Source organism: Aedes aegypti, chromosome 2 (genome assembly GCF_002204515.2).
Source record: "Aedes aegypti strain LVP_AGWG chromosome 2, AaegL5.0 Primary Assembly, whole genome shotgun sequence".
Lineage (NCBI taxonomy): Eukaryota > Metazoa > Arthropoda > Insecta > Diptera > Culicidae > Aedes > Aedes aegypti.
In genome coordinates this window covers 263,001,744-263,027,725 of record NC_035108.1, presented here as the reverse complement: position 1 = coordinate 263,027,725, position 25,982 = coordinate 263,001,744, and the positions used below count along the sequence as shown (strand labels likewise).

The window sequence follows — 25,982 nt, the reverse complement described above, 5'->3', positions numbered from 1 at the left end:
AATTCGGACTACCAGAAGCTGAGATACAGTACCCCAAACTTGAGTATTTTGTATGGAAAAACATCATTTGGTATTACACTAAGGCTTTTTCTAACCAGCAACTTTTCAGCACTGAAGATATTTTATCGCCGCGCATAAAAACGTTAGAAGCACGAATTATCGATTGTTGAATACAAATGAAGCTGCTGATGATGAATATCAAGTTTTCTAGACAACCAGGATCAAATATAACGAAAACTTTCAGGATATTAAAACATTTAAAGGTACTTCAATTAAGGCACAACGTGGTTTGACTGGTTATATTGTTCAAGGGCATTTTTCTAGACTGCCTAAAATGCCCTTAAAGCACAAAGATTGATAACAATGATTCGGAATAATTCGTGTATCACGAGAATACCAAATTTAACGATGCATGGGCAACAATTTGAGCAACTTCCGGACGGACTTAGAAAGAGCTTTCTCTGTGTCTGAAAGTTATGTTACAAAAATACGCACACGTATGTCAGCTAAACATTGAACATAGAACATGCTTTGCATATTTTAATCCTACTTTATGAATGAAATGAAAGGCGATAGGGGTACCGGGGGCAGTATGGACACCCGGGGCAGAATGGACACCACCTGTATCTTTGCATAAGCGAATACTTTTACACTTTAAATGCAAACAATATTTCAGTTTGTAACGTTTTGCGTTTTTCCGTTAAAAACATAATAAAAAAGTTTGTGAACTTTTGACTTTTTCATCTTTTTAAGCAAAATCATTTGAATTTGAATTTGATTGAGCTCAGTGTTACGTATGTTGTCGACAAGGTATGTGTCTAGACTAAGTGTACTAAATTGACGTCACCCAGTATGGGATATGTGTAGTGATGTGCAAACCTTTGTAGTGTTTATTTTCGTTTTAGCCATGTTCGTTTACCGAAGGCACGAACTCTCGCCATATCAAATTAATTTGGGCGCAATTTTTGAAAGAATAGGCTCTTTATGTGAGCAGGTTTCTTGTCTGCTCCAAAGAAGTAGACTCGGTCATTTCTCTTCTTAAACGGCTGGAGTTCAGAAGTTCGTAGTTCAATTTTCAAGCTAATTTATTTGAAGTGTGTTAGATTCGTTGTAACTAAAAGTGAAACGTTTCGGAGTCGGTGTGTCCGACAAACGCGAACTTTTCTATTAAATTTATAATTGTGACTCAAAAGCGCCCTGCGCTTTTTGGGTACAGGCTGGAGTTTTTTCGAGTGTCGACAGAAGTCGAATACGGTCCCCGTGGCGTTTCGGGCCACCATTTTCGTCCGAGGACGTTTGTTTCGAGTCCGTGCAACCGCCAAGACCCGCCCTTCGGGTAGTCAAACGGAGCGTGGTGTTTCGCCTTGCAAAAAGGAGCGAAAATTCCCCGACGATCGCTAATTAATCGTCGTAGACGTCCCCCAACCCCGGACCAAGCTAAACGAGAGCGCGGTTCGTGAACTGCGTCGCCAATTGCGCATCACGTTCCGGATCAGAACCAAAGGGGAGGAGTTCATTTCATCACGTACGGTCAGAGCGCCATACGCGAGGCCGTACGGAGGTACGTTGGTTCTAAACCGGAGGTAGAAGATCAACCCCGGGTCGCACGACACTCCGTCGTAGCCAAAGCTCTCTGGAGAAAATCGGAGGCCATCCGTCCAGCCGCCACCCGCTTCGCATCTTTAGTTCGGCCATACTTGCACGGGCTCATCGCGCTGCACGCCATTCCTGCAGCGACGGCGAAACGATCCCCTTCGCCGCCATCGTTACGAAGGCTCTCGCCGCCATCACCGAGGTTCCTGGCTGTTTCGAGTCGTCGCCGAGATTCAACCAGTCGACGAAGAAAAACCCTGCGCATGGGGCTCTACCCCATTTGGCATAAAGCCATTTGGCATAATGCCGTTTGGCATAATGGCCATTTGGCATAATAGCCATTTGGCATAACGGCCATTTGGCATAATTTAAAAAGATATATTACTTTTGATTCCTATTTCAAAGCGTTCATTTTAATACTTAAAATGTTTGTCTAAGACGAGTAAAGTTAAAGGGAAAATATTGACTATGTTAGTCCAAAGAAGTTAATGTGAAATACAAGGAATCACTTTGAAATAGACTCGTTGCTTTTTTGAAAAGTGGATTACAGGGATATTCCAAATCGAGCTATTCTCACATTGAAAAAAGTTTCAAAGTACCGTAAAACGCGGTAACTTTGATAGTTTTTTCGAAGAAAACTTGAATATTTATGCATGCTGTTTCAAAGAATTTTAATTCATATTTTTAAAACAAGTACTGGTATCCTAACTATCGATTCCAGTTGATAGATTTCCAAAAGATTTATTCTGAATGGATATATAATTTTTCATATAATCGAAAGTCGGTTTTCTGTTTTGGGGTAACTTTGATAATGGAGCATCACGCGAACAAAATTGAATGAATTACAGAACATTTGTAGGGCGTTGCATATCTTTAGGCGTTTAACGCTATATGGAAATTTCTGACTTAGATTACAAAAATGGTCCCAGTTTGTAAAAATAGTATTCGCTAAGAGTTTTGAGACCGAATTCGAGTTCTACTATAACTAGGCTATCAAGTATAAGTGACGAATTCATTATGACTTCATCAAATAGTGGTCGTAGAACAGATTGTTTGAGAGCATTTCAAAATTGCTAAAATCTTATAAATTTTCCATATATGCATATAAATCCTCAACAGTACTTGATCCCAACGAAAATAGCTTTAACATGAAGTGTCATACTAATACTCTTTACTTTTGCATTCGTTTTGCTTAACAGATTAACAGGAACTTTGTTATTTCGTTTAGTATGTTAAGAGTCTCGCATTATCAAAGTTACCCGCATTATCAAAGTTACCCCGTTTTACGGTACATATTTGAGGCAAAATGTAAAGTCACATGTGAAATTGATCATATTGCTGAAGAGATATCGTGTAGATGAAGATCTAACCATATATGATACCCTGTTTTAATACAGCATCATTAGTAAGCTTTGAAGCATATTAATTACTTTAGATTAGTAAATTTCACCTTCTTTCAAACAAGAGCTGTTCTTTTGAATTTCCGTTTTGCGAATCTTAACTTTCATACCAAAATTGTGGACACTTCGAAAGCCGGGCAGTGGGCTATTTCAAGGTGGTTTTTTGGACTTACATCCGACTTTTTTCGTAGCGGTGTCGGTGGAAATTTGTAAGTGTGATTGCCTCTCACCCCAGTTGGTTGGGTATCTATGCCGTCGTGATCTTCTAAGACATAAAATTCCAGATCCCGTCTTTCTTCGGAAGGGAAGTAAAATCGTTGGTCCTGTCCTGTTGATGAGGTGGCATGAGGTGATAATTGTCGGTCTCGTGTAGCGAGGTGTCAAAACTCGACTCGAGTGAAGTGACACGCCGTGTAAATCAAATGGAGAGTGACTTCAGTCAAGTCGAAAATTGTCACCTCGCTATACGAAATCGACGATTCTCACATCACGCCACTCGTAGAATAACCCCAAATGCTTGTAGGCCAGGAAAAAATATGAAGAAGACTTTTTTTGTCTAAAGTCCATAATTTCGACGTGCTCTACACTGAACCAAGTAATCATGTCCGATTTATCTGAAAACACATATAGTTTTTTTCCATAGAGTTTTTCACATAACGCTCATCAACTTATCACATAAACTTGTGAGATTTCGTTTTAATTAGATTCATCTGATAAAACACATACATTTCATGAAAATTGAAGATATTAACCATTGTATGTTGACAATGAATGTTATGTTATATTCAGATGACAAATATCAACATTGTCAATGGTTTTTATATGATAGTATAATGAGTTTTCGATGATTTCATTTCAGTTTTTTAATAAAATAAACATAATTATGATAGAAACACCATTTATTTAATAAATTATCAATTATATTTCATAGGTAATCACTTAAATTGATATAATTATAACTTAAAAAATCACATCCCATACTTCTGGCCGTGCTGAACTTTCTGTCCCTTTCGTTCTTGTTCCAAAGTTTTTGATGTTTCCTGTAAATTTAATTCCAAATATTATTCACGTTTAATTTGTGTTTTGAATATTTTACTAACCCTTGTATTACATATTCGTTAACTATTTCACAGTTCCATTTCATGTCGCTTACAATTAAACTGATTTAAATCCATCACAATGAAATTATCAGAGCCAAATTCGCCATCACGAAAGTACGAATCAAATACAAAAATAATAAGAGTGAATTTTCACATCGGAAAATCACATAACATTCATCGTATGACATACATGACTTTATGTCATATACAATCCACAGTGTTGGTAAATGAATGGTATGAAATATCATAATAAGCTTTATGTGTTCTTTCAATGAATATCAATGGATGCACATGAAATGAATCGGATTTCAATTATCGCAAGGGTATGTGAGGTTTTTAATATTTTCTATGATATTTCTTGGTTCAGTGTACATTATCCATGCAGAAATTTAATTGAAAAAATATACTTTTGGGTGAATTAAACCCGGTGTCTGGGATTCCAAGAGTCCGGGCAATTCTAATCAACACGATATCAAAGCAACCCGTTGTGAATAAACATTGATCTTAGCGTGCCTATGATTCGTTATGCTGCAAACTAAAAAGAACAGCTTATTTTTGTAAGAAGGTGGAATTTATAATAGAGTGTTTCGTCAATTGTTGAATGTCTTAATGTCAGTGACGGATTTTTATTCAATTTTGTCGGAAATTATTCAAATGGAAGTTCCTTTATTGCGAAGACGTCGTAGAAATGGGTCGAAAAACCCTGTTTGGATTAATAAGCAAATAACTAATTTAAAAAATCGTAAGCAAAAGGCTTATAAAATTTACAGGCAACAAAAATCTCGAGAAAGTTTAGAAAATTATTTGTATATTGTCAACCAACTTAATCAAGCAATATCCGCTGCGCTTGAAGAGTACAACACAAAAATAGAAAATGATTTAAAATCTTGCCCTAGGAATTTCTTCAATTATGCTAAATCGAAGATGAAGTCTAACAATTTTCCATCTAAAATGACATTGGATGATAGAGCAGCTGATAATCCAGATGGTATGTGCAATCTTTTTGCTACTTTTTTCCAAGAGGCTTTTACTAACTTTTCGGATAAAGATCGTGACTTTGAATATTTTGCTAGTTTTCCTGATTTTACAAGCGATATCGGTGTAAGACAAATACTTTTACAGGACATTTTAACAGGACTGAAGAATTTAGATTCCACCAAAGGATCAGGGCCAGATGGAATCCCATCTATTTTACTGAAAAACTTAGCTAATGAATTTACAGCACCATTATTTTGGCTATTCAACAAGTCACTTGAAATGAGCAGATTTCCAAAAGAATGGAAAAGATCGTATCTCATACCCATTTACAAGTCTGGTAGAAAATCTGATGTTCGAAATTATCGTGGAATTGCTATTATTTCATCCATTCCAAAACTATTTGAATCAATTATAAATAAAAATGTGTTCAGCCAAATAAAACATAGAATAACGAATACACAACACGGTTTCTATAAAGGTCGTTCTACTACAACAAACCTTTTGGAATTTGTAAATTACACTTTGAATGCAATGGATAGAGGTAACCACGTCGAAGCACTTTACACCGATTTTAGTAAGGCATTTGATAGACTAGACATTCCTATGTTGATTTTCAAGCTCAATAAAATGGGAATTGCGATGCAACTCCTCAACTGGATTGAATCTTATTTAACAGATCGCCAACAAATAGTTAGATTTGAGGAAAAAATGTCTAAACCTGTTCACGTTACATCAGGAGTGCCCCAAGGTTCGCATTTAGGTCCATTGTTATTTATATTATTTGTTAACGATATTTCATATGTGCTTAAACAACTTGAAATTCTGATTTATGCCGACGATATGAAACTTTATATGGAAATCAATAGCAACAAAGATAGCGACATCTATCTGAATGAAATAAGTATATTTGATAAATGGTGTAGCAAAAGCTTACTTCAATTAAACGTCAAAAAATGTAATTTAATCACATATAGCAGAAAACGAAATACACCACAGATTACTGTCTCCTTAGGAAATCAAATTGTTCAAAAGTGCGATAAGATTAGAGATTTAGGTGTCATATTAGATTCTAAACTTACCTTTACTGATCATTATAATACGATTATCCATAAAGCAACCAATATGTTGAGCTTTATTAAGCGTTTTAGCTACAATTTTCGGGATCCATATACGATTAAAACCTTGTACATTGCTTATGTAAGATCAGTTCTAGAATATTGTAGTATTGTGTGGTCTCCGCATATAAAAATACATGGTGATAGAATCGAATCAGTACAGAAGCAATTTCTTTTATATGCCTTACGCAAATTAGGCTGGACAACGTTTCCACTGCCAGGCTCGATGCATGCTTATCGATATTCAAACCTTAAATGAGCGTCGCGAAATAGCAATGATTTCATTTATCAATGATATTGTATCGCAGCGTATTGATTCCACCAATCTTTTATCATGTTTGAATTTCTACACGCCCGCTAGACAGTTAAGAAATCGGAATTTGTTTGCATCAAATAATCATCGAACTAACTATGCAAAATTCGGCCCAATGAATCGAATGATGTCTCTTTATAATCAGCATTGCACAGAAATTGATCTGACCATGTCGCGAACAAAGCTAAGACAATATTTTAATTCCTTAAGATATAATACAACGTAGAATTAAGCAAATGTGTAGTCTACTATTGATTGACGAAATAAATAAATTCAAATTCTTAAATGACCGCTAATTGTTGAACGTGTCATTAGAAATACACGTACTGTTCAACAATAGGCGAATTACCCTACTGAATTTATAATAGTATATCAACTGGTTTTTATAGCGTTTGAGGCGCAGCATATCTTTTGAGACTTTTCTTCTTTAGAACATTGAATGGTTTTCATATATAATTTCTGCGCCCTCATAAATAAAAATAAATAAATTTCAATTTAATTTTAAGGCTAGACTAAACGTTTTCATGTAACTGTGTTTTCAGCTACGAAAAAAACGTGACACCCAAGCAACGGTCAAAAAGAGCATCATTAAATTGATTAAAGAAAGCTCACTCTATGGTGCCAAATTTTATACTTCTCATATTACGATATTTTATCAGCATTGCGCAAAATAAAGTCCTCAACTGCGGTCGGTCCAGACGGAATTCCGACGATTGTGCTGAAAAAATGTTCAAGTGCACTATGCGAACCACTACGCTACATTTGCAACAGCTCTATCCGGCAATCTACGTTTCCCAACCGGTGGAAGGACTCTGTGATGTTTCCTGTGTTTAAAAAGGGCGATAAGAAGGACGTGGCGAACTATAGAGGAATAACTTCACTCTGTGCTGGATCTAAGTTGTTGGAAAAATACAAAATTATCCAAAAATATTTAGCATTCAATGCAATGATTATGAAGTGGAACCACAAATCAGTTGAAAATCGTTAATTCTTGATTGAAACTAACCTGGAGGCAATATTGAAAGCATCTCTACGAGAAATGTCGTAAATTGGTTTTAATCATGTTTCCAATGGCACAGTGACCTGTCACTATGGTTTCCTGAATATGAACTTCATTTTTCGAGGTATTGAGAACGATTGCGGGACAATTTACCTATAAACATTAGGGTGTCCATACTGCCCCATGGGGGTGTCCACTTTGCCCCGCTAGCTTGATGGCGACTACCAAATTTAAGCTTATTTTAAACCTATTTTTGAAAACAAAATATTTTTTTCCCAATTATGCAACCAATGCTTAAGAACTCTAAAAAGCATACTGCACATAAAAAACAGTTCAATATTCATGTCCTCACAGTCAAAATAGGCAAATTCCTTAGGGTGTCCATACTGCCCCGTGTCCCCCTTATATGGAAACAGTCCACAAATCATTAATTTTGAACGGTTTTTTGCATCACATACAATATTACTCAGGACGTCTGCAACTTTTCCGAGCAACTGTGGACGGTTAAAGGATAGATTTGAATGAATGTGGTCCCTCACGTCAGACAGAACTTGCATTTCAACACAGATTTTTGTTTATTTCATGATTTAGAACGGTTTAATAATTACTCTATTTTTAAGACCTTATTTTGTTAGTGTTATAGTTCATAAAAATTAACAATAAGCGCCAGCAACCTTGTATTAATTGGAAAATTTGAAAACGTTGCGGTTCTGTTGTCCAATACTGTATGCTTTATATATATTACAAACCTTTGTTCCAGTACCGGTATTTTACCGGTACTACCGGTACTGAGAGTTACAGTACCGTAGAACCGGTACTGGTAAAAAGAGGTCGGTACTAGGAACCCTAGTTGGGGGTGAGAATGGGTCAATGGGTGTACGATTTATTTATTGAATAACTATCTCAATTTAACTCCAATAAGCTTCAAATTTGGTGTGTATGTACTTTGATGGTACATTAACAACTGTTCAAAACATTAAAGAAAAATATTTATTCACAGCGGCACCACAAGTGAATGAAAAATGACCCAATCTCACCCCCTAGAGGGGGTGACATTGGGTCACTGTAATTGAAATAACTTGTTTTTGATAATATGGTTGCAAAACCATTCACAGCTGAAGAATATTGATGAAATACGATGCAAACAAGATGAAAAGATATCTAAGATGTATCACAAGTATGATAAACCCACTTAAAAGAACGATTATACCAAAAAAATGAAGAGCTATGAGAAAAAATATGTAAACACAACAATCATCGTCAAGTTTACATAAATTTTCTATTTGTTTTCCCTCGAAATGTCTTCAAAGTCTCATCCCCATTGCCATAAAGCCTATTCAGTTTCCGCAAAGGTGTACTGAAACAGTGATGATTTTAAACCTTCGCAAATAGTTAAATTTCGGTGCGATATTCCACGATCAATACATTTCAGGCAGACGCCATAATCCCAATATTTCAGCGATCCAACTCATTTGTACTCTCGTCAGATGTTTCTATAATACGAAAATACTGATAAATAATTAAATCCCAAAAAATAAACCCATTTGATAAAATTTTACGATGTTGCTGCGCACAAAACACAGTTGCTGGTTTAAGAAGTTATCAAAATGCGTTGCATTGTTATTTAATGCACGGACTACTCAGGTAGACTTGTTTGATGTTTCAAAGATGCTGTATTTAGGAAAAATCAACACATATTTATGAAAAAGAGAACACCCGGCACCATAAATGTCAAAAAAGTGGACTTGCAATTTAATTTACTATCGTTCTTGCTTGACCCAATCTCACCCCCATTTTTGATGTTTTAGACACCGTACCGAAAAAAAATAATTTTTTGTGGAAAAATCAAATAGATTCCGGAAAATACGTGTGAAGTGTAGTGAAAAGACTTTCAACCTTCTACTTATATAACGAAATAGGTTAAAGTACATGCGTGATATTTTGCACAGGAGAAATTAATTGTTGTAAATTTTATTGTGAAGTTTATTGATATGGTAAACAAAAACTACTAGGGGGAGATCCCCCAGTACCGGACACTTAAGCCACTAAATTCATAATTCGAAAAATATTGATTTTATGGGCTCGTGCTACCCATTTATGATAAATAGTATCATTTTTATAGTGTACAAAAATGAATTTGAAAATATAAATATGAATTTAGTATTGCATTTTGATGATGAGTTTTAGTACCAAATTGATCGATCTCGAAAGATGGCACCCAAAACCGGACAAGATCTGGAAATGCCTCGAATTCTGTAATTTTGAACATCATCGAATGTGTACACTATAGGAATAGTTTATAATTACCAATTCAATGCATTTGCTACATTTACAAGAATAATTTGAGTTTTTCTTAGTTTGCAAGATGCCTATCAAAAACCTCTTTCATATATGATGAAAAATAGCACATTTTACGATGTTGTTCTGAATGTTCATTATTCTTCATTTTATTGCATATTTGATACCATGATCGACGGAACCCATGAAAAATGAAGTATTCTGAGACACTGATGCAATAATTACAAAGATATCATATAACAAATCAAGCTGTCCGAAACTGAGGGACAGGAGGTGCTTAACCAAAATTGTAATTTGTCCATATTTAGTTCAATTAAGGTACAAAATACATTCATACTATCAAATAAGGATTATGTTCGATCATGCTTGCGGGATCCAAAGTATTTTTTCATATTCAAAATATTTACTAAATTGGCTCAAAATTAAGTGGATACGTCAATTTTTTAAAGATTTTCAAACTTTTCTACTTTTTTAAAAAGGCATGCATATTTCAAGGATGTGTTATTCTACGCAATCATTATTCTACATAATAGCTTTCTTTTCTACTAATACACCATCTTGATTGGAGCATGATTTCTCAATGTTTCGGATTTGTCCGGTATTGGGTGCTGTCCGGCACTGGGGGATCTCCCCCTATTTCTAAAAATGTATATTGTGATGAATTACGTTTAATAACATGTTCCCTAGACATATAAATTATTAGTTTTAGTAATATCAGCCTTATTAGCTGCAATATTTCATAAATCATATTTTTCCGTTTTGACCCAATCTCACCCCCTAGACCCATTGTCACCCCCATCGACGGCTTAACATTTTCAATACATCTATATTTGTATAGGGTGTCCCAGAAAGTATGGGCACGACTTTACCATACTAACACTACTAACATTTCGAGACCAGTGCAGATAAAAATCGGATTTTCATACATTTTATTCCTGCACTTATCAAGAGTAGATTTTGAATTTTGTGCGATTTTTTTCGCTACTTGTTTGTTAATGGTGTTACATTTCTGGAAGCTCTTCTTATCAGTTTTGCACAAATTGCGTTATATCTGAGCGATCTTGTTGTACGAAATTTGAATAGAATCTAAAAATTCGATTTCAGCTGTGGCCGATTTTGAAAGGGTCGAAACCAAGTCCTTGTTTAGCCGTTAAAACATGTAAAAATCTAAAATTTGTGTTGCCTATCCCAGAGTATAGATGTTTGACATATGTAAACTTGAAATGAATAATTTTTATTTATATTAAAAACTAGTGGGCCCGGCAAACTTCGTCTTGCCATCAAGTAGGCTGTTGAAAAACGCCATGGATCGTCCCATACAAAATGACAGTTCCGTTCACGTTCGTTTTTTCCGACTTTCCCGGTGAATATCCTGGGATTTTTATACTCACAAACACGTCGGAACACTTGACAAACAAAACAGAAAAGTAATCATTCAAATCGGTTGACCCGTTAGGAAGCCATTTCGTGACATACAAACATAACTCCATTTTTATTTATATAGATATCTGAAAAGCTATGATTTTGTGATGTTATCTTATGTGGAGCGAAAAACTAGCAATTTTTTAGAATTTTACCATTTTGTCAAATATTTTCATATGTAGTATTTAAAATGCCCTAAAGAAAAACACAAAAATATAAAAAATTTATTTGGTCTGAAACAATATTGTGATTCTTGCTATCAAAATCGTACTTACTTTCTGGGAAACCCTATAGATATTATCACTCAAAATAATCCACACGTCAAGGCTACGTGAAAACATACGTGGTTTTTTTCCATCGCACTTTTCACGTAGCTCTTACGTTAATCAAAGGTAACCATGAATGAACGCATGAACTGATGAATAGAGTTACATATTTCTCAGGAGCACATAAATGTACTGACGAGCCTCCAACCAAACCGTCTCTCAGCTCATGGGAATCCTAGTGTGCTGTGCTAGAAGGAGGCTCACGAAAATCCTAAAAGCGCGCGCTAGGTGATGTGCTCTCGGGGAGACTCGTCTCATGCGCTGTTCGGCGCTACGGCTCGCCATCGGTATCCAAGTTGTGAAACAACTGCTTAGTAACGAAGAGCCCCTACAACTATTTTCGTCTCATTGTGCAGGTGTCTAGATGGTCTACATGATATGGTCGAAGACTCGCGATCCAAAAGTTACAATTTCGATCCTCGTTGAAAACTTTTGTAATCACTTTAATTATTGTGCTGAATTTTAAACAGCACATGTGACGGAGCGCATGAGACCGCAGTGAGACACATCTCAAGAAAAATGAGGCGCACCTAAAAAGGTCTCACAATGTACAGCGCTCCCGTGCGCTTGCAAGCAACGAGGCTCCTGCACCTAAGGCTGCAGCACGTGCACAGTAACTCTGCTGATGAACTTCCTGCATTCCATCCCGATACCCGATGGTTGTTATGTGTTTTTTTCAGTAGATTTCACAATGCGACTTGATAAAACGTAAATATAAATCACATTCTTTTGGGTTGATTTCTATCAAAATTATTATATTGTTCTAAATATTTTCAAATTAATTCTTGTCTCAATAATTACATTATTGTCCATAGGAGGACGATAATGTAAATATTGAAATAAACGTTCAAAGTAACTCTTACAACATACATAAACATCTATATTTATTTATTGAAATACATTGCACATACATTAGTCATTGAAACTGTTCTTCACTCTAAAATACGACTTATCACTAATTTTATGCACTGATACTGGGAAGCTATCAAACAAATCAATCTTTAAAACCTCTACTATAGGTAAACATTTTTTTACTTCATACGCTAAATAATGCTCGCTGTAATTTCCTACTTGCCAATGCTGAGTAATTGAATAGAGATCGCCATTATGCATGATAAACTCAATGATTTCAAACAAGTACATTTTATGATTACAAACATTGTCAAGAAATATCCGGTTCTATATTGAGTTCCTTTGTACTCAACGTTGTTTGCCATCATCACATTAAAATCTGAATCAATGAGTATTGGTTGTAATAGCTTGCTAAAATAATTGTGTAGGCGTAAATCAAACATTTTAAAATCACCGCTTATTAGCCCTTTAAAGAAATTTTGATTGAACAAATCATAAGCAAATTGTAGAGCAGCTTTAATACAGAGTGTGTAGCATACATTTTTTCTAGATGGCATAATATGTGCGTACTGCTTGAAAGCTCTATGTTTGGCTTCTTGCCTAAAACACATCATATCTACCACTGGACCTGATGCAGTAATTACCGAAGGGTAGTGTACCAGAAAATGGTGTTTGGGTTTAAGATCTTTCTTAAACAGATCTGTATACATACTATGGTGATCGCTAATTAGTCGTCGTAATTTATTAATCGTGTCGTGTGAAAAAGAGCTTCTTAAGCAAAACTCAGTTAGTTTTACAAGAATAATGCAGTATTTCCAGATCATTTCATCGCATGGAACACATTTTCCGATTATTAATGTTATATAATGTGTCAACATGCGCGTTTTACTAGATGTGAGTCGTATGTGAACCATCTTACGCTTTTCTTTGATATTGTAGCCTTCGATTATGTCTGGCATTCGAGCCAGTTCACTGTCTATACCTGTTTTACCAAGTTTTTTTCTATGTGTGTTGAAATCATTGAGAGTAAAATACTTTTTGTGGTAGATACAATAGTCTAAGGTTTCCACTAAACCGGATTTGCAAATTCCTGAACTATACAGATCATGCATTGCATCAACACTTAAATTTTCCATCACATGGAAAAATGGAAGCTCGTTAAAAACTGTATTACCATATATTCCCGTTTCACTAGGTCGTCCTATTTCTAAATCTAAGGCGTAATCTTGTTGTCGTCTTAGGCAATCAGCGTGTTCTTGACAATCTGTCTTCAAAAGCTCTTTTGGGCGTCTGCAAAACCGACAATAAAAGGTAGCATTAAATCCACTCGCTAACATTAGCATCGAAAGAACCCCTAGGTTATCGCCTTGAATTAAACACAAAGCGAATCGGACATGTACTACTTCCTCTTCTAAAATAATAGCTATGCCCTCATTCTCTATTTCTTTGAACCGATCGATTAAAGCCTGCATAAGCTTTTTCATACCAACTTCCTTAATATCTGATTTCTTAACCATTGCAGCCACGAAAATATTGCACAACCTAGATTGAACCGCCTTAGGTATTGTGGGGAATTTATAATAAATTCCACAGACACTATGCATGTTACTGTGCGAGCTTTGTGAATCATTTATTTCAAACTCGTCGGCATACAACCATACTGGAAGAACATATTCTTCTTCATATTTTTGTTTGATAGCTTTCCAAGTGCTGCCATTTATAAAATGCTCTATACTAGCTGATTTTTCTATTTTTTCTGTGTTACTCAACGTAGCTTTCAATATATCTTTGGTTTCGAAAAAAGCTTTAATTTGGAATTCGATAGGCATTATTATCAAGTAATTATTTACAAGGGATACTTCCTCGTCGCTTACGACATCTAACAAATCGGAGGCAATGTCGTTATTTTTCTCTAGTGTTATTATCATTGGCAGTTGGAATCCTACGGTATTCTTCAAGTGTTTAAAAAATTTATGATCCGTGTTTATCAAGTCGAATATAGTTTTCAGTTTATCAATTTGGTTTTGAAAATTAAAATTGTTCTCTGGATCGGTTATGTACGGTTTAAATTTATGAAACTTATCAGCTACTTCAGTGAACATAAGACTTATTTCATTTTGGATTTCATAAACGTCTTTTCGCGTAAAATTATTATGCTTGTGCATATACAGTGTTAATTTCAATGCCATTTGTTCTAGAATTTGAATTGGATTATCGTTTGTATCAGCTTCCTGGTTATTACTGCTTTCAATGCGCCTAATTTTCGATGAACTGCTTTCAGAGTGGTCATTCTCAGACAATCTGCTTTCAGAGTGAGACCGTGAAGAATTTGCCACAACTGTCTGAAGAGATAGTTGGTCCAATGAAGACTGCCCGTGTTGACCAACACTGCTGTTAGTATGTTCGTTGTTGTCTATGTCCTGATAACCAACGTGATGGGATGTGATTATATGTTTCTTGAACGGATACACTTTAGAGAATATCTGGCGACAGTTAGATATTGTACACCGATAACGGTATACGGCCGGAACATCATGATAATCCTTCAGATGCGTCAGGTACTCGGTTGGTGTTGCGGATAGAATTGAACAACCAGATATCATGCAGGTTATTCGTGACATGCTCATCATCACTGCTCGTTTCGGCTCTTCTCAAGATAAATCCTCAGTTTATTGATAGACGCATAGGATTCTTCTTGATGTATGTCGTAAATGTAACCGCTGATAAAATGCCAAACCAATTTTGAAATTTTTGAATACGGAAGTCCAAGAACGGCGGTCAGCTTGATGAGTATGTCTAGTGCTCTTGATGCTGATTGAACCTCGTAGCAAATATCGCTGTAGCAAACCATGAAAGTCCCATGGAGCTGGTTCAAGTTTTCTCCCACTGCAACTAGCTTAGGCACAATTGGTAAGTTCAGTTCGATATAACTCCGGTACGTATCCTGAACTTTTGCTAGAGTTTGCTCTTTAGAATCGACGAAAATCAATGTATCTTCTAGTCCAACCAAAATGGTAGGCTTCAATCGAGATGCGACAGCAATAGGTTGCAGAATGGTGCATAAAGCTAGCAAAAGCGTGCAAATTTTCTCATCTGAAAGTAATTAAAACAAATTTAAATTATAAATATGATTTGATAATATTTACTTGTACCGTGATAGTACCATATTTGAAGCGGATCAAACATGACGCATTTTCTAACTAATTTTGTCACAAATAAATCTCAGTACTTCAGTTGCTCAATCTTCATTTATATATTTTTGAAAGATCCCAATCAATAAAAGTTTATCGATGCATCTTAACCTTAATATGCAAAAAAAAATTTGAAAATGATTCCCGCCAAGTGCGTCATTTTTTTGTTATTCCTAAATATTTTTTTATCAGTTTTCTTTAAAATATTGTGCTGTTTTCCAACAAAAACATCAAAAGCAGTCAGAAATATTATTTAATTGAAAAAATAACTTTGACAAAATTCTACGGTTTAAGGCATATTTTTGTATGGAATAGTTGTACGTTAAATTAAGCACACAATGTTCCTTATTGATATCAGAATAAAATATTGAACCGAAAATAAGAAAAAGAAATATTTATGTAATAACAAGTAAGGAGCTGTTCATAAACCATGAAACGTTAGGAGAGTTTAGAAAACAAGACGATCCATAGTAAATATCGAGATAACGCCGATAAAATGACCGAAAACAAATCTAAAGTTTACGCCGATCTTGTGAAATGCTCTAAGTGTGCGGTTGTTATATACACCGAGCTTGCTCTGTACGTAGTATGCAGCGGAACGTGTGGAAATTCTTTCCACATTGCGTGCGCCGGTATGAGTAGAGACCATCTGCGAGCTTTAAGGCACGGTCTAATGTGGATGTGCAATGAATGTTTACCAGCTTTCAACAACTGGAAAAACTCCCAACAGAAGACGATACCTCCTACCGACTTGGACAAACTACACTGTGAAATTGCTGAATTAAAAAGTCAAGTATCTTTGATCGTGGATACACTGCAACGAACTTCAAATGATACTTCTGTCGAGAGCCTACAGTTACGCCATTCTACTCCTATCACAACTGCTAAGATATGCGTTTCAAATGATGTCTACGAGTGCGATACGAAGAACGATAATCAATCCCGACGATCCCAACCAACTGATGACGTACAAACAAAAGTGATTGGAGCCTGCTTCTCGCTGCTGCTGACTAACATCAGCAATAACGTTCTCGAAGATGATATAGAGGCAATGGTTTGTCGATGTCTAGGTGCCCCGGTGGAAGACTGCCTGAATGTGGTGAAATTGGTTTCGAAACGAACGGATTGTCGCCTGCTGGATTACATTTCATTCAAAGTCAAACTGAAGGAAAAGTGGAAGGATTTGGCTTTGCGCAATTCAACATGGCCTGAAGGAATTGAGTTCCGTGAATTCGAACACCGTAGAAAAATAGTTTGGAAACCTTAAATATGTACCTTCGTGATATTTTTGCGGTATTATTGTTGTTGAGCTACTACTGCGCGGTTTTTTTTTTGTTTTCTGTTGTAAATTTGATGTATGTGAGTTCTTTCTTTCGATATGTGTTAGTTCATTTTAATATTATTAAGACCCTTTTAACAGTCTGTACAACTAATAAGTTGAAGATGTGGAATAAATAAATAAATAAATAAATAAATAAATTTCCGCAATTTCCATACAAAAATTGTAGCCAAGAAGTAGGGAGGAGGAATTAAAATGGCAAAATTCAGCGCTACGTAATTCATGGACGTCCCCTAATGTTAGAAAGGAGCTTCAACAAATCTCGTCAGGAAATTGGGTGTTGGTTTAGTAAAATATATAAATTTTGTATGAATCGTCATGTCACGCATTGCTGGAGGAGATGTTTTCCTCAATATTAATAGCGTGACGTAATTAATATTTCTCGATCGCTTTGGAGGTCGATACAAAAAGCAGATACAGGGTGGCGATAGATTTTTCATAATTTACTCGGTTTTCATTTTTGGAAGGTATCTCAGTTTAACTTATAATCTTTATTTTTTCATTCTTTTGTTTTACATATTTCACTTTAAACCTGATTTATACTCTAAGGGTCGATTGGTCGATTTAGTGAAATTTTATGGTAAACTAGAGACTCTTATAGATAAAGGCATAAAGGATTGTTTTCAAGAATGCCTACCGGATTAAACACCCAAATAACAATTGAACAATTGATTTTCGAGTGCTAGTCAGAATTGAAATTGATTTATGATAAAAGTAATTACAAATTGCGCCAATTCTGAATCCGCGTTAATTATTCTCCGCATTGACGATAATGTGTTTGACGAAAAGTGTTATGTTTTAACTAATTTTTCTTGAATTTTAATTTTTATAAATTTTCAGGATTTCACATAATTGAGTTCCTTTTCCTTTTTCCTTTTTTACAAATTTGAATTCAAAATGCTTAGATATGATACGTCCACGGTATAGTGAAATATATTTACCGTTATTAACTCCTTCGTCGGTCAATCGTACCAGTAACGGTTTAGCTGACGGGTCCAAAGCCTTCTTAGAAATATATTCCGTGATACGTGGTAGCAAACACTGTAGTTTCTTCACTCCGTTAACGGCATACGGGAATAATTTCTGAAAATTAACATCGATCTGGATTCGAATTAAAAAAGAATAATAAAGCAATTTTTATTAATTACATATAATAATCACTGAGGAAATTGAAATAGAAGGCAATATGGATAATACACAAATTATGTCACGCAAAATTTATCCATTTTGAATCTTCTAGAAATTTTATAAAGTTTGTCACGCTTTACATGACCACCTCCCCCTTCGAAGCGTAACGTAATTTCTGCATGACCCCATAGCAAATATAAAGTCGGGCCTTCCGGGTGGAGCGTCTTGCTTGAATGCTAACTTACCAGTTGAAATCCGTGTTGAGACTTATATTGCGGATACGTCATAAAAATATGTGGAATGCGTTTATGAGACAGTAAGTCGCCTTTACGTACTTCGTAGCTAGTTTTCCACCGATCAAGTACAACACCCCATGGTTCACTATTCAACATCAACCATTCTGCCGCTTCTTCGGCAGCTACGTTTCGAGAAGGTTGAGGATCGACAACCACTTGTTTGGTCGATTGATATTCGGTCTCTTTGGCTTCACGTTTCCTTTTTCGTTGCTTCAAATTGCCTATCTTGTTGGCAATCTTTCCGCCGTGATTCTTGCGATCACCACTTCTTGCAATAAAGTAAGTCTCCTAAGAATTAAAAAAAACTTGGTTTTTGTTCTTATCACAAAAAAATGCACTTACCAGTCGTTCAAACTTGAACAGTGACGTAACTGCTAGAGCGTACTTTCGAAGGTCCTCAGTCAACAGCTTGCTTCTGGTTTTCAAATGATGTTTTGCGATAATCGTTGCAAGTTCTTGCTGCTTGTCATCGGAAAGTTCAGCTTTAGCAGCACACTGCAATATTTCCTTTCCTTCTTCTGAGAATTTCAACAACTTTTCCAAGACTTTCGTTGTGAAAACATTAGACTCGTCTTGTGGAATTGTACTAGTTTCGACGGCAGCAGAGGATTCGTTGGGATTTGTTGATTGCGCTGACGGGATGACCTGCTCGTCCTCTGCTTTTTCCAACACTTCTTCAGATTCAACGGTCATACATGATGCTAAGGACTCATCGAATGCATCCGAATCACTGTCGTTGGAAGACAAGGTAGCTTCAATTGCTCTGGAGCAGGTAGCCGTTGGTTCGTTTCCAGGAGTTGCTGCAGTTATGATATTTTTTTCACATTTAGCAGATGTTGAATAAGGTTGAATGCACAGAGCTATATCATTCAACCTCCCGGTAGCTTGAATCTGGTGGGTTTGACTATCTGCCAGAATGGAACTGTTAGTGGTCTCGGTGAATTCAGCAAATAACGGGACAATATTTGCCTCTCCGGTGAATCCCTGGTTAGCCGGTTCCTGCGATGGGGAACAACGAATGATTTTAACATAAATATTATTTTTCTCTAGCACAATACGATTATGCTTACTTCTTGGGTTTGCTCTTCGCGTTTACACTGATGCTCTCCGATTTCCACCGACGTGACCTGATCAACTGCAGTGGTAGCGGTCGTATCACCTGCCGATGGTATTATTACGGAACTCGCCGCAATTGGTCCCGAGTTGCTGTTGGAAGAGGCTTGGTTGGCCGGATCGCTGCTAGTGCTCGTTCCTGCTAAGGTTTTGTTAGACCCAAGGGAAGTTCCGTCGTAAAAAACATTCCCCGTAAGGCGCAAACGGTAGCCCGGTTGTAGCTTGGCTACTAAATCGTTGATTTTTGATTCCTGTAAAAATCATAAAAAAGAAGCAACATATTAGTAAGAATAATATATTTGCAGTATAATTATTGGCTTACGTTTCGTTTTCGCCAGGACGAAATTAATTCGTAGAGAACCGAATACCTCCACTTGATTTGTGTGGGTTCCAAGGATGTGCGGATTTGATCAGCCGTAATCGTCAACAAATCCGTCAAATCAACTCCACACTCTGCACAAAACGTAAAACACATATTATTATAAAGTTTCAACCTAATTTCTTGCCGTTCTTACCATCAAATATTTCCAATAAATGGCCCGCTATATTTAATTCACTTAGCAATTCTTGCAGTTGTTTTTCTGTCGACGCCATCTTGACACAAGAAGAACATAATAATGAACGCAACATTCATCTGTCAAAATGAACCTGGCTGAGTACGTGATTTTCACGTCAGGGTGATAGGGAACAACAGTAAGAACGATAGGCAGTTCATTTGATGTTGACCTGTGTGTCGAAGATTTGTTACGTTTGACAGATGAATTTTTGAAAAATGAATCTTTCCAGGTTCTACGTGATTTTTTACGTAGTCTTGACGTGTGGATTTTTTTGAGTGTATAATTTGACCAAGGTACGCTTATGATGACCATTAACCAAAATTGAAAAAACACAGAATAGTTTTAAATGCAAATATTTAAAGTACATATCAAGCGTTAGCGTTAGCTTTGGCGTTGTTATCCAAAATAAACTAGCCTCAAGGGGGGTGAAAGTAAAAACAAAATTTGGGAAACATTGGACTAAGCCATATGAATCATTATGTTTACTGGTATTCGAGTACTTTCGAATTTGAATTCATAAGTATTATATTGCTGTTTGCGTTTGACGAGCAAATCTAGTCTAACTGCGCTTCATATGCGGTAGTAACCAACAGTAACCAAAGGATACTTAGCAACCATGATCCATATCACCGCCAACCCAGCAAAGAAATCAAATTTTGACTTCGTCTTCCTTGTTAAAAAAAATTAACGCATTTGGTGCTCCCGCATTTGATATTTGCATTTCAAACGCACACAGCAATACCATGGAACACTTCATACGTTTTTATGTAGCCATGTATCTAGGGGTGAACTAGGGTAAGTGTTCCCTTAGTTGTGGGTGTTCCTATAGTTGCGGTAGTGGCATTTTCACCGATTTTATTACACTAGCCACAGAACCGGCACTGCCAATTGACGTATTGGTTTGTTGATACACGGAATAGTTGAAAAGAGCGTTTAAATTGCTTCAAAACTGATGAAATATCACTAAAATTGCTAAAACTTGTCTTACTTGTACCAATAGTTGCGGTAAAGTGTTCCTATAGTGGAGGATCCCATAAGAAAACCACGGATACCGCAACTATAGGAACACAAATTAAAAATATACCGCAACTAAAGGAACGGTGTACCAATAGTGGAGGTATTATTTTTCACTGACATGCTGTGGGTTACTGCGATGAAATCATTTTTCCCATTAAGTGAATGATCGTTACTTCCTGTTAAAACATTAACATGTGCGTTAATTGCGCTTCTTGAATTTAGGCGGTTAAATGAAGTTTCATAGGGCTTAATACCTCCACTATTGGTACATCTACCCTAGATAGAAAGGACTCAAACAGCCCTACATTACCCCTTGCAGCTGAACGAAGACGCTAATGTAACTATAGCAACATGCTTCACATACAAAGCTGGTTACCTTAATACTGGATCAATTGTGTTATTTGTGATCAAACAGAGGTATATTGCTTAGATCCAAATTCCCATCTATTATCACATCAATTACGTGGAATTATAATACCAGAACCAACCAAACATGAGTGAGTTGAATTCAATAAGTTCTATGGAACCGGACACCACCGAAACGATTCAGGACATCGCTATGAAATTGGTAACAGAGCACATGAAACAAGAATCCAGCCTAACCGGCGGACCCACTGAACGTACCATTTTCGTTCTCGGCAGCAAAGGAGCTGTGAGTAGCTAATCTAATGAATTAAATGAAGAAATTTTCATTTATTCTGATTGATTCATGGTTTCAGGGTAAATCAACTCTCATCAACCGGTTCCTGGATCGAGACGATATCACTCGTCCCACGTTGGCGTTGGAGTACTCCTTCGGACGTCGCACTGCCTCCGGACAGGGAGCACAGAAAAACATCTGCAATGTTTGGGAACTGGGCAGCTTGGTCAATTCCAACCAACTGATAGAAGTCCCAGTTCGATCACATGGCCTGGCGGCTTTTGCAGCCGTGATTGTTCTAGACCTATCCCAGCCAGATAGGCTGTGGACCGATTTGCAGTGCATTCTAAATGGTTTGAAGCAAGCAATCAGTAAGAACTGTTCGCCTAAGGAAGTGTCCGAAATGCAGGAACGAATGAAGCAGAAAGTAGGATTGGATCACGAGGATTTGAACACGCTTGAAATTCTTCCATTTCCGGTTATCATTGTGGGAGGAAAGTACGATGCTTTTCAAAATGTTGATTCGGAAATCAAGAAACACGTGTGCCGTTGTCTAAGGTCGATCTCCCATGCGATAGGGGCTGCACTGATATTCTACACTTCCAAGAACGCATCACTTTCTAAGATGATTAGAGATGCAATGAACCATCTAGGGTTTGGTAGCCCTTCAAACCCATTCAAAGCAACGGCACTAGATCATAATGGGCCCATAGTGGTTCCATTTGGAGGGGATTCCTGGGAGAAGATTGGTGTCACCCCCACCAATTCGGAACGCATTGGGATGAGCTATAGTGCTCAGATTCCCCAAGTTGGAACGGAGAAGGTATCCATTCCTGACGATCCGGCGAAAGATGGCGGATTTAAGGAACGCGTGATTGACGAACTCAGAGCGCAAAAAGATGACGAGCTAATGAGATTACTCAAGGATACAGAAATGCGAATGAAATTTGAGGCGGTGCAATAGTAATACATAGTGCATAAAATATCAGCGCAAATAAAGATACCTACTGCCTAATTAGTTTTTCATCTATGCATTAAGTCCGAAATCATTAATTATACAGTCAACTCTACGTAATTGATCGCTATTGATGGAATCATTGAGTTAGGGATGTATTGCTGTGTGCGATTGAAATGCAAATAGCAAATACGGGAATACCAAACGCGGTAAGATTTTTAACAAGGAAGGCGAAGTCAAAGATTGGTTTTCTTTGCTAGGTTGGCGGCAGTGGCGCGGGAAGTGAGTAGGACAGGTAGGACATGTACTACGCGGAAAAACACATGGGTAGGACAGTCCAAAGATTGCATCCGTTTGTTATCCAGAAAAAGATGAGGAATTTTGTCAAATTTGTTTAATAAAATTGATTTTAAAAGATTATCAATATAAAGGACATTTATATTATTCAAAATGAATGTTAACAAAAGTTCATCCAAAGATAGGACTGGAAGTAGGTTTCTTTTATAGAGACTTGGTCTCTATTTTAATCCAAGTTTCTAAAATGTATCTTTTTTAATGGAAGGTCTCTGAAATATCTATTTTAACCCAAATGGTGCTTGCCTTGAATCCTGATGCAAAATTACACAGGCTCCAAAAAAAAACCTTCAGAGGCTATTACGAGTTCAACAGGCTCTTCAAGAATTTCGTCACAGATACCCCGAAGAAAATCTTCAGGAATTATCATAATTATTTTATATAGAATACTTTCAGGGTATCCTACAGGGATTTCTCCAGAAATTCATCTAGAGATTGCTTAGAAGAATTTCCTGAGAGTTTGCTCCAGGAATTCCTTGAGAACTCCAACGCTACTATCATTAGTAATTTTCGCAGTTTTTTTTGTTTCATGAAACTATCCTAGAATTTCCTACAGATATTTTTGTCACTAATTCATCAACCAAATTCGGCGGTTGTTAAAAAATGGCTTAATGGTTTCTACAAGAAAACCTGGAAGAATTCTTTGGCCTGGTCATGTGGATTTCTTTAAGAGTTCTTCCGTGTTTTCTCTCCTAAATCCAAAATTCCTTAAGGGTTTCTTCGAACAAATCTATTTGTTTCTAGGATTTTTTCCAGCATTTCATCCAAGTATTAATCTTGCAGTTTTACCAAACATTTTTTTAAAAGTTTCTAAAAAATTCCCAGGCAATCTTCACACTAGTTCATACAAAATTTTTTCCACTAATTCCTCCGATCACTCCTACACAAATTTCTAAAGAGATACTGATCAGTTTTTTGAAATTTTTTTAAGAAAATCCTGCGTAATACTATCCTGAGATTCGATTGATTTTTTGATTATCTTAGCAAATTATCTACGAAATTTTCTTAAACTTTCTCAAGAGTCCTGAAGTTATTTCAGATATATTTCTTCATTAAAGGTGGCTTAACAACTTAAACAAGTTTTATCAGATGCTACTTTAGAGCGGTTCCACAGAAAATGACGACTTTTTTCCCAAATTTCATTTTTATTTTTTTTGATTTGGATGAAATTTTGCACATGCTTTCTTTATGCCCAAAAATAACTCGCCATTTGACTCTAGCCTTACTTTTGAGAAGGGCCTAAGAAAAAAATCCTTAATAATTTTCAAAAAATTATAACTTAGAAACGGTTTGTCCGATTAGTTTGGTGCCTTCCGCAAAGTTTTAGGTTATTGTTGGGACTATCTGGAAAAAAATATACACTGTAAAAAAAATTTGTAATTTTTTATATATTGAAAACAAAGCTTAAAAATCAATTTTCTCAAAAATCGTATTTTTGATTTTTTTTTTATTTTTTTATATGTTAAAGTAGACAAAAAATGAAGTCTTTTGCACAGTGGGTCAAGATGGAGAAATCATGGACAAAAAAGTTATGATTTTTTTTTAAAAAAGGTTGATTTTTCAATATGGTCTAAATAAACTTTTTGAATGCTTTTCGACCCGATTTCATGAAAGTACGCAAAATTTTCAACAAAAAAGGTATATGAGAAAATTTTGCTAATTGCTACCGAAACATTTGAAAAGTTTATTATGACCATTTTCAACAAATTCACGCCGCCACACATTATGCACTAGGATTCATTGAAAGAGGAAAAAAGAGACTTTAGAGACCTTTCATTAACCTTTTTTTCCTTGGTAGTTCCAGAGCTCCCTTAATTTTCGATCAGATGAATAGTAACTATAATATGATTCTATACTCAACACAATAATCCGTCAACTAACTGTTTCAATAGTAGATCTTTTTTTTAAGTTTTTTTATTCTCAATTTACTTATATTCTAATTTGTAGCTCATTACGCATCAAAAAATTAAAATGAATTCAAAAATGTTATCCGATTTGAAACATTGTTTGGTCAAGCACTTTTTATAAAAACGAAACGCTTTTTTCGTATAAAAATAGTCGATCAAAGTCGTGGGTAAAAAAGGTTATGATCAATATTAGAATTCTGTGGAGATCTGTAGATCTTTAACGACGTCTGGTGCAATAATTTAATAATTTCAGCAAACCCATTTTCTTTTGCGAAGAACCTGTTACTTAAATAAAGCTAATTAATAATACCGTGACCTGCTCTAATTCCGTGTGTTGCCTAATACCGTGTATATGGGAATTATGTGGATTTCTAGCATATTATCTTATTTATTTTTCTAAATGATTGTCACAAACGTTAGCACATTAAGTAGTATTTAGAAAGCCATGACAAACTTGAACTAAAGTTGCACATACAAACAAACAAAAATAATGTTAGAATGTAATCGCCTGGTGCCAACACACGGTATTAGGGCACGGTTGCTTATGTGTTCCAAATACCGTGTTTTAGTTATAATTCCAAAACGGCGAAGTGAAATATATATTTTATTTCCCGAATCAATCATGCAAACCTCAATGCATTTGTTTGATACAAAAGTTTTATTTTTGATGCGCTTCGTTCGTTCAATTGCGAGATGTTTTAAAATATGACCCGGCAGTCGGGGTCAGATGCACGGTATTCGGAACACTGGTATGTTTAACAACATCAACTGTAACTATGGTTAAAATTTTCAAAATGGTTCAAATCATATTTTTTATGGAATGTATATAAAACGGTCTACTATATAAAACATGAAAGACTTGAAAATAATCATACGTTATTTTTATCTGATCGATTGAAACTTAAGTTTTTTCAACCTCACGGTAATAGAGCATGTCACGGTAATTGAAGTTTTATTTTCATATCCAAGATATTTGAATTTGCGAACTTTTAGTTATAGCGATTCGCGAGACATTTGTAGAAGCTTTAAGGAGATCGCAGTTTTAGGTGTTCGGATTGCTTAGTACACTAAATAAAATTGTTGTTTTT

At 36.0% G+C, this 25,982-nt stretch overlaps 1 protein-coding gene across 1 annotated transcript; it reads left to right on the top strand.

The window, feature by feature from the left end:
* The first annotated feature begins 21,315 nt into the window (after window positions 1-21,315).
* On the top strand, window positions 21,316-22,693 carry LOC5570902 (cytoplasmic dynein 2 light intermediate chain 1). The gene is made up of 2 exons (XM_001653329.2): window positions 21,316-21,690; window positions 21,758-22,693. The coding sequence occupies exons 1-2, from the start codon at window positions 21,532-21,534 to the stop codon at window positions 22,640-22,642; spliced, it is 1,044 nt and encodes a 347-aa protein (XP_001653379.1). The 5' UTR covers window positions 21,316-21,531; the 3' UTR covers window positions 22,643-22,693.
* The last annotated feature ends 3,289 nt before the right edge of the window (window positions 22,694-25,982 follow it).